This window comes from Narcine bancroftii, chromosome 5, assembly GCF_036971445.1.
Source record: "Narcine bancroftii isolate sNarBan1 chromosome 5, sNarBan1.hap1, whole genome shotgun sequence".
Lineage (NCBI taxonomy): Eukaryota > Metazoa > Chordata > Chondrichthyes > Torpediniformes > Narcinidae > Narcine > Narcine bancroftii.
The window spans coordinates 181,813,802-181,826,730 of record NC_091473.1 but is presented as its reverse complement, the minus strand read 5'-3'; the positions used below and the strand labels follow the sequence as shown (position 1 = coordinate 181,826,730).

Here is a 12,929-nt window from a genome sequence, read left to right as displayed (position 1 = left end):
TCCTGGACTCTCCCACCGTGGGGAACAACCTTCCTTCATTGACTCCCTCCCTCCTCGTTCCTTCAACGTTCGAAATGTTTCAACGAGATTTCCTCTCCCCTCATTCTCCAAGATTTCAACAAGTTCAGGCCAAGAGCCTTCCAACCCTCCTCATATCACATTTTTATTCCAGGAATCATCCTTGTGAACCTGCTCCAAACATTTTAGTATTGTGGTATCTGAGATTCAAACTTCACCATCACACTTCCTCCCCTCCACCAAGGCAGTGGCAAGAAGGGAGGGGAGGGCAGGTGAGGAGGGCAGAGGGCAGGCGAGGAGGTAGGGAGTGGGAGGAGAGCCAGAGGGGGAAAGGGAGAAAAGAGCAGAAAGGCACAGGAAGGTGGAGGAGTGGATGAAAGAGGAGGCAGGAAAACGAGGGAAAGAGAGAGGGATAAGAGGAAGGGGAGAGAGAGTGAGGGTGGGAGATGATGATCAGGTAAATGAAACTCACCACCATGACAGCAGGGGGTTGCCGATGCCCCCACGCTATGGCTAGGTAGGTGGGCAGAGACCCTGCCTCTCATACCCAGTGGACGACTGCCAAGGATGGAGACCAACTCCCTTGACACACAGGGGCAGGTGCTTCGACACGTCAAGCAGTCTTGGTCACCTCTGCATTCTCTGGAGAGCCCTGTCTGACCGCTCAACCGGCACCTGTCTCCTTCCTGGGAGAAGGAGATGGAGAGAGAGAGAGAGAAAGAGAGCAGAGAGAGGGAGAGCAGAGAGACGGGGAGCAGAGAGACAGGGAGCAGAGAAAGGAAAAGCAGAGAGACGGGGAGCAGAGAAAGGAAAAGCAGAGAGAAGGGGAGCAGAGAAGGAGACCAAAAGGAGTGAGGAAAGTGAGAGAGGGGGAGAGCAAGATAGAGGGAGAGAGCATGAGAGAAGGAAAGCAGACAGTGAGAAGATGAGCAAGAGGAGAATGAGAAAGGAAGAACAGAGAGTGAAAGAGGGAGAGCAGAGAGAATCTTTCCTGCAGTCGCTTCACACAAGGAGGGAGGGTTCAATAGGCACCGCCCCTTCCCTAGTTTCTAAAGTCCACCTGTTTCTAACAGCGTTCCAGGATATCACTCCAATCTTGAAACACCCATGCAGGCAGTGGCCAGACCTTACCCCAAGACAAATGCTTTGGCCCTGGATTGTGAGAAGCTTCCTCTATACTGTCCGATCACACACTCCCAGGGTCAGGCACAGAGTGAAGCTCCCTCCCCACCGTCCCATCACACACTCCCGGGATCAGACAGAGTGAAGCTCCCTCCGCACTGTCCCATCACACACTCCTGGGGGCGGGGGTGGGTCAGACATAGGGTTAAGCTCCCTCCGCACCGTCTTACCACAGACAGTAATGCCTCGTCTTTGCTGAAGATGTCCATCAGGGATTTCCTCCAACACCGAGCGTTCTCCATCCCCTTTCTGAACTTCCAGAGCTGTAACAGACAAAAACCAGTGAACCTCTGGGAACTGGCAATCTTTGAGGCATCCACCCTACCCTGTCCACCATCCTGGGGTCCACACCTACCTCGCTATCAACTGTAGACTGTGTACGGGTGTAATATGGAGGGTCACGCGATTCCTCTGGTTGAAAGCCACATCTGCCAATCACGGTCAAGACAACCCACAGTGAGCGCACACAGCTTGCCGTTGGCCCCTTTGAGAGAATACACATCTCATCACTGTCTCCCTTAATCACCTGCCTTATTTTGAGCATACCTGAGCTGGCCCCACTAGCCGGCTGGGGTATAACATCAAAGTGTGGAGTAGGTTTTCATCTGAAGACGAAGCCAAGGTTCACTCCAGGTCGTGAATTGTGGGCAACACTGGAGAGTCAATTACAAGTAAAAACGCAAACTGCTGGAGAAACTCAGCAGGTCAAACTGTATTTTATATAGCAAAGGTAAAGATAAGTTACCAACGTTTCGGGCTTCAGCCCTTCATCAAGGTAGGAGAAAAATGTCAGCATGCCCCCCCAAACAAAATGCTGGGGGTGTAGGTTAATTGGGTGTAAATTAGGCAGCATGGATTTGTAGGCTGAAATAACCTGTTACCGTGCTATATGTCTAAATTAAACAATTTTTTAAAAGTGGGGGGAGAGAGAGAGAGGGGTGAGAGAGGGGGGGAGTGGGAGGGGGAAAAGAGAGAGGGGAGAGTGAGGGGGAAAGAGAGGGGAGAGTGAGGGAGAGGAGAGAGGGGGGAGGGAGGGTGGGGGAGAGAAAGAGGGAAAAAGAAAGAAATGAATAGAAAGAAAGAGAAAGGAGAAGAGCAAAGAAATTTGTGAGTTCAGAATGACAGTGACCAGGAAGAAGCTGGAGCCGCTGACACAGGGACCTTCTGGCACTGGATCGAACGCTCGCAGGACCTGCCTGTGAAACCAGTAAGGTCAATCTCTGATCAGGCAGCTCAGAATCCGAGCGGAACTGAAATTTGAGCCCAGTGAACGCTTACCACTTCTGCCTCGAGATCCCCTGGTTCCCATTTATCAAATAAAATTTCCTAACTTCCTCACTCACAAACACCATACAGCAAAGGCAGCAAATAATCAGCACTAATCATGGAGGATCCCTTCCACCCCGCACACAGCCAGCAACTCTCAGCTGCTCCCGTCGGGGAAGCGATGCAGGAGGATCAGAGCCGGCACCACCAGGCTGAGGAACAGCTTCTTCCCACAGGCAGTGAGAACGCTGAACAACCAAAGGAACGGCTCACATTCACCCTCCGACTCATATTCATGAAGTCATATTTATTTGTATAGATGAAATACTTGTCCTGCATATATATTGTCTTTCTGCGTGTGCTTTATGTCTGGTTGTGTGTCTGCATGTTTCGCACCGAGGACCAGAGAACACTGCTTTGTCGGGTTGTACTTGTATGATCAGATAACAATAAACTTGACACTATCTCAAGCAAACAATCTACACTCAACACTCCCTGCTCATTTCCACTGTCCGCACTCCTGATGGACCTCACCCATTCCCCTTTATTCCCCACAGATCCCACCCCTTCCCCTCACTCTCCCCCAGACTCCATCCCTCCCCTTCACTCCCCGTGGACCCACCCCTTCCCCTCACTCCCCCCAGACTCCATCCCTTCCCCTTCACTCCCTGAAGACCCACCCCTTCCCCTCACTCCCTTGGACTCCATCCCTCCCTCTTCACTCCCTGTAGACCCACCCCCTTCCCCTCACTCTTCCCCCAGACTCCATCCCTCCCCTTCACTCCCCGTGGACCCACCCTTCCCCTCACTCCCCCCAGACTCCATCCCTTCCCCTTCACTCCCTGAAGACCCACCCCTTCCCCTCACTCCCTTGGACTCCATCCCTCCCTCTTCACTCCCTGTAGACCCACCCCTTCCCCTCACTCCCTCCCAGACTCCATCCCTCCCCTTTCACTCCCCGTGGACCCACCCCTTCCCCTCACTCCCCCCGGACTCCATCCCTTCCCCTTCACTCCCCGCGGACCCACCCCTTCCCCTCACTCTCCTCCGGACTCCATCCCTCCCCTTTCACTCCCCGTGGACCCACCCCTTCCCCCCACTCCCCCCAGACTCCATCCCTTCCCTTTCACTCCTTGCAGACCCACCCCTTCCCCTCACTCCCCCGGACTCCATCCCTCCCTCTTCACTCCCCACTGACCCACCCCTTCCCCTCACTACCCCGGACTCCATCCCTTCCCCTTCATTCCCTGCAGACCCCATCCCTTTACTGTTCTCGTATTTTCCAATTTCAAAACGCATCATCTTCAAGGAAACATGAGGACGATATTCCGAATTATTATCTTATTAATTCAATAAATCAAACTTCGTAGTTGCAGCTGTACGTAGCTTTAATTCATTGATAAAATGAATAAACATTTTGCATAACTTCGCATTTAGATTTTTATAACGATGAGTAACAAAGCATACTGTATAATGATAACAATATTCAACTTTAAACAGATAGAAAAGAAATAAACAAAATAAGATGAATTCAAAGAAAAGTATGTTGACCTCTGTTCATGATTCTTTAAAGAATGAGATACAAACTCTGTGCGTTCAGATATTACCACATATGATGTTATAGTAACTACAGTAACACTACAAACAACAATTTTTCTTAAAGGGATAGAAACAAAATTAACAAAAGAATCAAAAACACAAAATTTTAACCTTTACACCCTTGCCCTCACTCCCCCTTCCTGGACTCCATCCCTTCCCCTCCTTCCCCCAGACTACATCCCTTCCACTTTACTCCCTGTGGACCCACCCCTTCACTCCCATCACCTGCACTCCCATTCTTACCCCGGGAGGGATAAAAAATTCTGACTGTCCACATTATCAATGGCTCCAATTGCCTCTGTCATGCCATAGAAAATAACCCAAGTTTGTCCGACCTTTCCCCGAGGCCCATACCCTCTAATCCAGGCACCATCCTGGTGAACCTCTTCTCTCTAAAAGGGGCAGAGAGGTTCACTGGGGTCTCCTGACCCACTACCCCCATCAATGGGATTTACTGGGATAATTGTTTAAAGAAAGCTTGCAAAATCAGAGAAGACCCCTACCACCCTACACACAGCATCTTGCAGCTACTCCTGTCAGGAAAGAGACGCAGATGTTTGTGAGAGAGAGTAAAAGCAGGAAAAGCGAGAAATGTTCAGCAGGTCAGGTCACATTTGTGAGATGAGAAGCAAACCTCAGGTCAGAGAACTTTCAACAGAACCAAAATACAGTAAAACCCCTTATCTGGAATTCAAGCAACCGGCAAAAGAATAAAATAAATAAATAAAATTTAAATTAAAGTTTAAAATTGTAAAATGTTCTCTGAAGTAACACATAAACCTTTGGTGAAGTCGAAACATGACACTGGAGAAACTCAGTAGGTCAAACAGTGTAGTTTATGGAGCAAAGATAAAGATACAGAACCAATGATTCAGGGTTGAGCCCTTCATCAAGGAGTGGAAAAATGTCGGCAGGCGTCCGAACTAAATGGTGTGGGGTGGTGGGGGGAAGAGGGGCAGGTGGAGGAGCACAGTCCCAATGGCAGGAAGTGATAAGTGGATAAGGATGGGAGGGCACAGCAGGAAGCCGGGGAGGAGGAATGGCTCCGTAAATGAAGGGAAGGGGATGGAGGTGAAGATGGGAGCAAATATTCAGCCAGCAGAGTGTCTTGGTCATGCTTTGCTTTGTTTGAATAGAGTTGTGTTCAACAGTAGTGGCGTCGCCCAGGATGGTTGATGCCGCTTGCCGTTGGGGTGACTCTTAAAGTGTCCCTTATCCCTGCTAAGTAAGAGTCTTTATCTTTATTAGTACATTATTAAGTAAAGCTTTATCTGTAAACTTGGGGGTGGGGGGGGGGCTTAACTATGACGGCAGCATGGTTATCAACTGGGGCTCGAATTTAAAATTAAATTTTATAAGTTACGGAATTACCTGATTAAAATGAACTTTACAGAATTAAGGACTACAATAATGATTTTCTTTACAAATTAAACTTTGCACTGTTTTTTGTCTTTTACATTGTGTATTCTTAATGCATCAGTTAGGCAATGTAAGTGAGCCTCAAGCAACCAGAAAACTCGCTTATCCGGCATCTACCAATCCCTGTAGGTGCTGGATACCAGGGGTTTTACTGCAGAACAAAAAAAGAGGCTTATACTCAAGCAGGTGGATGGAAGGGAAAGGGGTGGAGTGTGATATCTGTGAGAGGGTATAACTCGGGGACTATGGTATACATTTTGAACGTTGAAAGGTGTGGACAGAGTCAACGGAGAAAGGTTGTTCCCCCACGGTAGGAGAGTCCAGGACAACTTCAGGATTGAAGGGTGTCCGCTTAGAACTGAGATGTGGAGGAATTTCTTCAGCCAGAGGGCGGCGGATCTGTGGAATTTGCTGCCATAAGCGGTTATGGAGGCTGGGTCATTGGGTGTATTTAAGGCCGAGATTGACAGGTTCTTGATCAGCCAGGGCATCAAAGATTATCAGGAGATGGTCGGGGCAGTGGGAGAATGGATCAGCTCATGATTAAATGGGTAATGGGTTGAGGGCCTTTCTGCTCCCATGTCTTATGGCATCAGAGCCAGAACCACCAGGCTCAGGTTCAGCTTCTTCTCAAGGGCAGTAAGACTACTGAAACCACTTGTAGTGTGTATTGTCTGTGTATGGGTTGGGACCCCATTCATGTTTTCAAGCAGAACACAATGTTAACGGGAGGGCTCTGAGCAGTGTGGATGAACTGAGAGATCTTGGGGTCACTCACAGCTGGTGCACAGGTTGATAGTGGTGTTAGGAAGGTGTGTTGGCCTTCTTTAACCGTGGGGACGAATTCAAGAGCCGTGAGCTAGTATTGCAGCTATACAAGCCCTTGGCTAGATCCACTTGCTGAGTTCAGGTCACCTCACTACGGAGAGGACGTGGAGGCTTTAGAGAGGGTGAAGAGGAGATCTACCCAGTTGATCATTGTATGAGGCAAGGTTATCAGAGCTTGGGGGTTTTTTCCTTGGAGCAAAGGATGAGAGGCAACTTGCAAGATTATGGGAGGCTTAAATAGGGTAGGCAGCTCGCATTTTTACCCTAAGGGCAAGAGTAGCAAATACTAGAGGATAAATGTACAAGGTGAGGGGAGGAAAATTCAGGGGAGACATCAGCGGTCAGATTTTTTTCAACACTGAGTGGTGGGTGCCTGGAATGCATTGCCGAGGGTGATGCTGGAGGCTTGCACAATAGGACATTTAAGAGACTCTTAGACGGACACATGAATGCATTTGCAGTTGCCACTCCCTTCCCCTGATCAATTCTCACCTGCCCCCCTACCTGTGTCAAATTATAGCTTGGATTTTGGCCTAGGAGAATGGGTCAGCTCATGATTGAATGTGAGGGCAGGTTTGATGGGCTGAATCACCTGCTTCTGGTCACACCATTTAATTAGGAGTCAGTCTTCCTGATAACTGTCAGATGTTCCCCAGACATATGACCTCTCCAGGTACCCGAGCTCAGATTAATTGCCATCTGCCATCTCTCTGCTCTTTGAACTGCTAGTGGCATATTCTTCCCCAGATGAGGAGACTGATAACCATGCACAAGTGCTCTACTTGTGGTCTCACCAAAGCTCTGTATTACTGAAGATTTCAACTGAGGATAGGGAAGGACCTAGCAATGTGGGGCCGAGGTGAAGAATGAAGTTCCAACACCTTTTCGTAGCATCAGTTTTGACATAACATCGTTCTGGCAAATGGAAATATGCAGCGAGGAGGGGGGGGGGTTGCAGTGAGGGAGGGAGGAGTGGTGGCAAAGGAGGGGGGAAGTCAGGGGGTAGTGAGGGGGGAAGTCAGGGGGTAGTGAGGGGGGAACAGGAACACCTTGACCAACCCTTCTCGATGAGTGTTCCCACCGAACCACTGGGCAGCCAATACTCATCTAACCTCCTACCTTTGGGATCTTGCTGTGGGTGTGGTTTCCCCTCCCCAGAACCATCACCTTAGGACCGCCACATCCTGCTCCAGGGCAGTCCAGGAAATGGGCTGGGGAGAGGCCCAAGGATTTAAACCATCTGAGGTCAGGGCAAAGGAAAGGAGGCTTCTTCTTTCTTCATTTCTCTCTCTTCACCCCCCTTCCCCCAGGCAGGCCTTCCCCTGTCATTCGGGGAGATTGGGGGGGGGGGGGTGGTAGGGGAAGGCAGTCATGCAGTATTATTCAGCAGGAACTGTGTGGCTATACAGGAAGTGATGCAGGGATGGGGGCTTGTGAATAACTGCAGTGTGAGATTTCACTAGGTTACGGTGAAAAGGGAGAAGTCGAGCTCCTGGTGCCCCCGTCCAATGTGCTGTTCACCTGAGGGAGGTTGCAGCTCTGCAGGACTTGAGGGAGTGAAACCCCTCTCCCCAGCACCCAAAGAGAATGAGATTAATGGTCAATGGGGGGAGAGGGGAATCCCAACAGACATAGGGGTATTCTGGGGAGGGAAGGTGAAGAGGGAGGGAGCGTTGCACTGTGAGTTAGTGAGGAAGGAGAGTTCTGAGGAGGGAGGAGATGCGAGGAGGGAGGGGACGCCAGGAGAGGGTTCTGAAAAGGGAGGAGACGGTGAGGAGGGAGCGCTGTGCTGTGGGAGTGTTGGCGAGGAGGGTCGGTGAGAAGGGAGCGCCACGCTGCGGAATGATCGGTGAGGGAGTGCCGTGCTGTGAGAGGGTTAGTGAGGAGGGAGGGTATGGCAAGGAAGGCATGCTGCACAGTGGGAGGAATGATGGTGCTGTGAGTCGGGAAGGAGGGAGCGCCTTTGCTGTGGGGGATCTATGAGGATGGAGCGTCAGGCTTCGGGAGGGTCCATGAGGAGGTAAGGAGGGAGACCTGTGCTAAGTGCATTGTGAGTTAATCTCAGCCACGAACATCCCGGCAAATCCACCCCGCACCTCCCAGATCAGCCCTCTGTGCCAGAGTGAATCTTGGCTTCCACTCCCCTCTCCGCACTGACCTTTACCTCTCACCTTAGAACCCCATGGCAGCTCCCCCAGACCCGTTCTCCAAATTTAGGGGGTGAACCCGCGGAACAGTGGAGCCTTCCGCCCTCAGTCTCAACCTCGATCAACGCAGCTTGTGTCTCATCGGAAGTAGCAGCTGAGGAACCACTAACCCAGTTTGCAAACAAGAGAGAATGAAAAGCGGAACTGGTTCGATGTTAACCCTGCACCTTCCTGGTTGCTTCATGCCTGGCCTCCAAACCCTTAATTGGAGGAGGTTAAGAGGAAGGGGAACAGGCAACAACCAAGCACCCCTTCCAACCGGGCAAGCACAGTTTGTGCCTCGTCTCCATTGTCCGCAGATGGAATCTCAAAACTGCACACCCCTGCTCCAGATTTGGGATTTGTACTCCTGTGAAAGACAGCTTCAAGCTGCTCTGGTCCACATTTAACATTTGATGGGATGGTGTGGAGAGAGCTTCACTCTGTGTCTGACCCCAGGAGTGTGTGATGGGACAGTGGGGAGGGAACTTCACATGTGTCTGACCCCGGGAGTTTGTGATGGGATGGTGCGAAAGTAGCCATAAACTGTATTTGAACTTGTTTTTTCAGTTTTGTCACCAAGCCATCAATTTTCTTTGTTTTTTGTTTTATAAATAACCTAATCTATATATTTTCATCTTTTTCCCATAAAGACAGATTCCAGAATGTAACTTGAGGGTTACTTACCAGTTTTGGAAACCGTCCAAGCTACCTGTGGTCACTGCCTGCTGCTTCTCCAGGAACCTACAGGCATCGAGGTACCAGTGAGAGATGGCCAGGTCATTACTTCGGTCCAGAATGAGGTTTCCCTGACTGAACCGCCCCCTTTCTCCACACCACGGAGTAAAGCAGCCTCTCTGCATCTCCATCACACCCACCACCAGACATGTCTCCGCCTTCCTCATCCACCTCTCCCTCCCTGCTAATCGACCCCTAGCCCCTGTCCACAGGAGATGTTCCCCCTGCACCTCCTCCCTCACCGCCATTCGAGGCCCTGAACAGGGCAACATTTCACTTATGAATCATCAGGGGTCATCCACTGCTCCCGTTGTGGTCTCCTCTACATCAGAGACTGGGCACAGACTGGGAGATCACTTAATTGAGACACATTCTGTCCACTGCAATAGCGTGGATCCAGCGGCCACCCATTTCAATTCCCCGTCCCATTCCCTTGCTGATATGTTTATCTACGGTCTCATGCACTCCCAGACTGAGATTGACCGCAAATTGGAGCCTGTATATGCAAGGTTTCGAGGTAAATATGTAAAAATGTACTACCATCATCTTAAGACTTGGGATAATCTGCTTCCCTAAAATGGTTGTATAAATACATCCCAGTGTGCGAACCAACCCCTCATGCAATTCAGGAAACTTTCTCTTTGTTTTCTATATTTTATATAACCATCTTTTTTCTTTGTACAATTTCTGAGTGGGAGGGAGAGGAGGGGTAAAACCAGCATGCCATCATTGTAATTTTAAATTCAATCAATATTCATTTGAAAGTTTATTAATTTCAAGTACGGGAAAAAATGTAAATAAAATATTCAACACAAAAAAAATCTGCAAATCGGAGGAACCTCATCTTCCACGTGGGCACCCTCCCACTGGCATTAACATTGACTTTTCCAGTTCCTATAATCTCTCCCCCCCCCACCCCAAATCTCTACTTTCCTGTTCCTTTCCCCCAGCTCTACATTCACAAGCCACCTCTCACCCCAATCAATTTTCACCTTTCCTCTCCTGCCGTCGTATCCATGTCCACCTATGTTGGCCTGTGTTCCTCCCCCCCAGCCTTTCTATTCAGACTCTTGTCTGCTTTTAGCTTGCACCTCAGGCCCAAAAGGTTGGTTACTGGATATACGCATGTAATACCTGTAGTTGAATTTTGTGAACCAATTTTTTTGGGTTAAATAATGACTATTACATGCACAGTATCTGTGCTTTTTGGGGCAAGAGATGGCAGTTGGGATGTTAGGAGCTCCAGTGGGCAGGCAGCTAGGTCTAAGATAGGGGTGTCGATTTATATTAGGTATCAGCTACTACACGCGTATATATCTTTACCTCCTGTGAATGCTGCAGGACCTGCCAAGTTTCCCCAGCAATTTTCTGTACGAACCATCCACCCTCGAGGGCCCCCATGTTTAAAGCAGACAAGCCCGGGAAATTCCAGCTCTTGGCCGCACTTACCTTCGTCAGACAGGGTACTGGGTCCAGGAGTCACTGTGGGTGGGACTGCACTCATAGCATCACAGGCAGTTCCAGTCACCCAGCTGCAGGAAGGACATCACTGAGTTGGAATGTGAGGGCAGGGAAGATTCATCAGGACTGGAGAGCTTGGGTTATAAATGGAGGTGTCCTCAATTAAATCAGCTGAATAGCGGAGCAGGCTCATTGAACATTACAGTACAGGCCCTTCGGCCCATGATGTTGTGCCAACCCATATAAACCTAGTTAACAATCTAACCCTTCCCTCCCATAACCTATCGATGTCTTTTAAATGTCCCTATAGTACCAGCTTCCACCACCACCACCACCCCCGGCCACACATTCCAGACACCCACCACTCTCTGTTTAAAAAAATCTCCCCTACAGTTTCCTCCTCTCATCTTATACAGATCTCCTCTGATTTTGCCCTCCCACCCTGGGAAAAAGGTGCTGGCTTGTCCACCCTATCTATGCCTCTCAGAATCTTACTTGTTAGTTATAGCTTGACTTTGCAAACGAAGAATGCAATGTGTGTAGTATTGGCCCAACCCTTTACACCCGGGGCTTATGTGCCATGGTCTAGCATGCTGGGGTGGTGACAGCAGGTCCTCGGGTCTTGGGTGTTACATTGGAGTGTCCTGCTCCTAGATGGATGGCCTACAAGGCTAATGAGCCCCAGCTGCCGGTTTTGGAACGAAGAGTTTTCCTTCTCTTAGGTTGACTGCCGACCAAGGTTAATGAGCCCAGCCTACCCGTCCAGTTATACCACCGGGTACTCAGTTGCGCCATGACGTAGCAAACTCAGTGAAAATGCAGAACAGCATAAGAAGGTGTTACTATGGACGCAGTAATGTTGGAGAGGCCATTTGTAGAGATCTTCTGCCTGTCAAGCCAGACAGTGCCCACACAGTGGTCACTACACCAAGAAAGGAGGCGATGTATTATGTGTGCACTTTCCCTGGGTGAGTGGAACATCAAGCCCAGACCTCAACCCTTATAATCATCCTCTCTTCTTCGCTCCAAAGAGAAAAGCCACCAGCTCTGCTAACCTTGCCTCATGAGGCACGTTCTCCAATCCAGGCAACATCCTGGTGAATCTCCTCTGCCCCCTCTCCATAGCTCTTCATACCCTTCCTGTAATGAGGTGACCAGAACTGCACAATACTCCGTGTGGTCTCACCAGAATTTTAGAGAGATGCCCATCACCCAATCACTGTCCATGTATCTCCCACTTCCTCATCCCTCAGTCCCACTACCCTCTGTGTACACAGATGTCCTCCATTATTTTCAGGCGGATTTGACTGGCTGGATAAGAACCTAAGAAATAGGAGCAGGAGTAAGCCATTCGGCCCATCAAGCCTGCTCTGCCACTCAATGAGATCTGGTGAGAGGCTCATCTCCACCGACCTTCCCCATATCCCTTAATTCCCCTACTGTGTAAAAATCTCTCCAATCTGGATGGCTGATCTCTGCTCTCACTTCTGAATTTCTTATCAGGGGAGGCTGGCTAGGCTGGGTCTTTTCTCTCTGGAGCGTAGAACCTTGTAGAGGTTTATAAAACCACAAAGGTCATGGACAAGGTGGACGATCACAGTCTTATCCCCCTCCGAGGGAGATAAGCCTAAAAGTAGAAGGATGAAGGTGAGAGGGTAGAGATTTAAAAGGGATCGCATGGGACAATTTTTTTCCCACACAAAGGGATGGTGGGTTCTGTGGGTGGAGGAGGTGGGAATGGTCATGGATTTGGATGTAGAGGGGCTGAACGCAGGCAAACTAGACGAGCTTGGGTAGGCAACTACTCGCCATGGTGAAATTGGGCGTTGTGCTCCAAGTTTCTTCGCGGCGAGGAGAAAGCAGTAGATGTGAGGCTGCCCAGTGGATCAATGGCCACGGAGTCCGTAGAGCAAGCTCTCCCCATGCCCAAGGCCAATTTTCTTTCATCTCCGGGAAGACATCCTATTGCAAGGATGGGAGCTGTATTCTCTGCCCTGCTGACTGTGAGACTTACTGTGATCATGATCGGATCCCTCAACCCCGCACCCCCCCTCCCGTTCTTCACACTTTCCGGTCAGCACTCAAGCTGGGGGTGCAGGACTGGGACGGCGAGAGAACAGTGCAGCTAGCCACTCTTACTCGATCTGCCTGTAGTTCACGTCATCCAGAGGTGAGCTGCTGAAACAATAGAATGTCCCCCCTGTTTGCTTGCTCCTCCGTCCCTCAGAAGGG

General features: G+C 49.9%; 1 protein-coding gene across 5 annotated transcripts in view; it reads right to left on the bottom strand.

The window, feature by feature from the left end:
- LOC138764280 (rho GTPase-activating protein 33-like) overlaps positions 1–8,671 on the bottom strand; it is a 34,122-nt gene extending 25,451 nt beyond the window's left edge. Inside the window, exons 1-3 of one of the 5 annotated variants that reach the window (XM_069939973.1) lie at positions 8,484–8,671; positions 1,556–1,684; positions 1,371–1,463 (exon numbers count right to left, since the gene is read on the bottom strand). In XM_069939973.1, coding sequence (XP_069796074.1) covers positions 1,371–1,442 — 72 coding nt within the window. In that variant the 5' untranslated portion in view covers positions 1,443–1,463; positions 1,556–1,684; positions 8,484–8,671. Of the gene's footprint in view, positions 1–1,370; positions 1,464–1,555; positions 1,685–8,470 lie in introns of all 5 variants that reach the window. The other 4 variants (XM_069939971.1, XM_069939970.1, XM_069939974.1 and 1 more) reach the window with 4 other exon arrangements.
- Between the last annotated feature and the right edge of the window lie 4,258 nt (positions 8,672–12,929).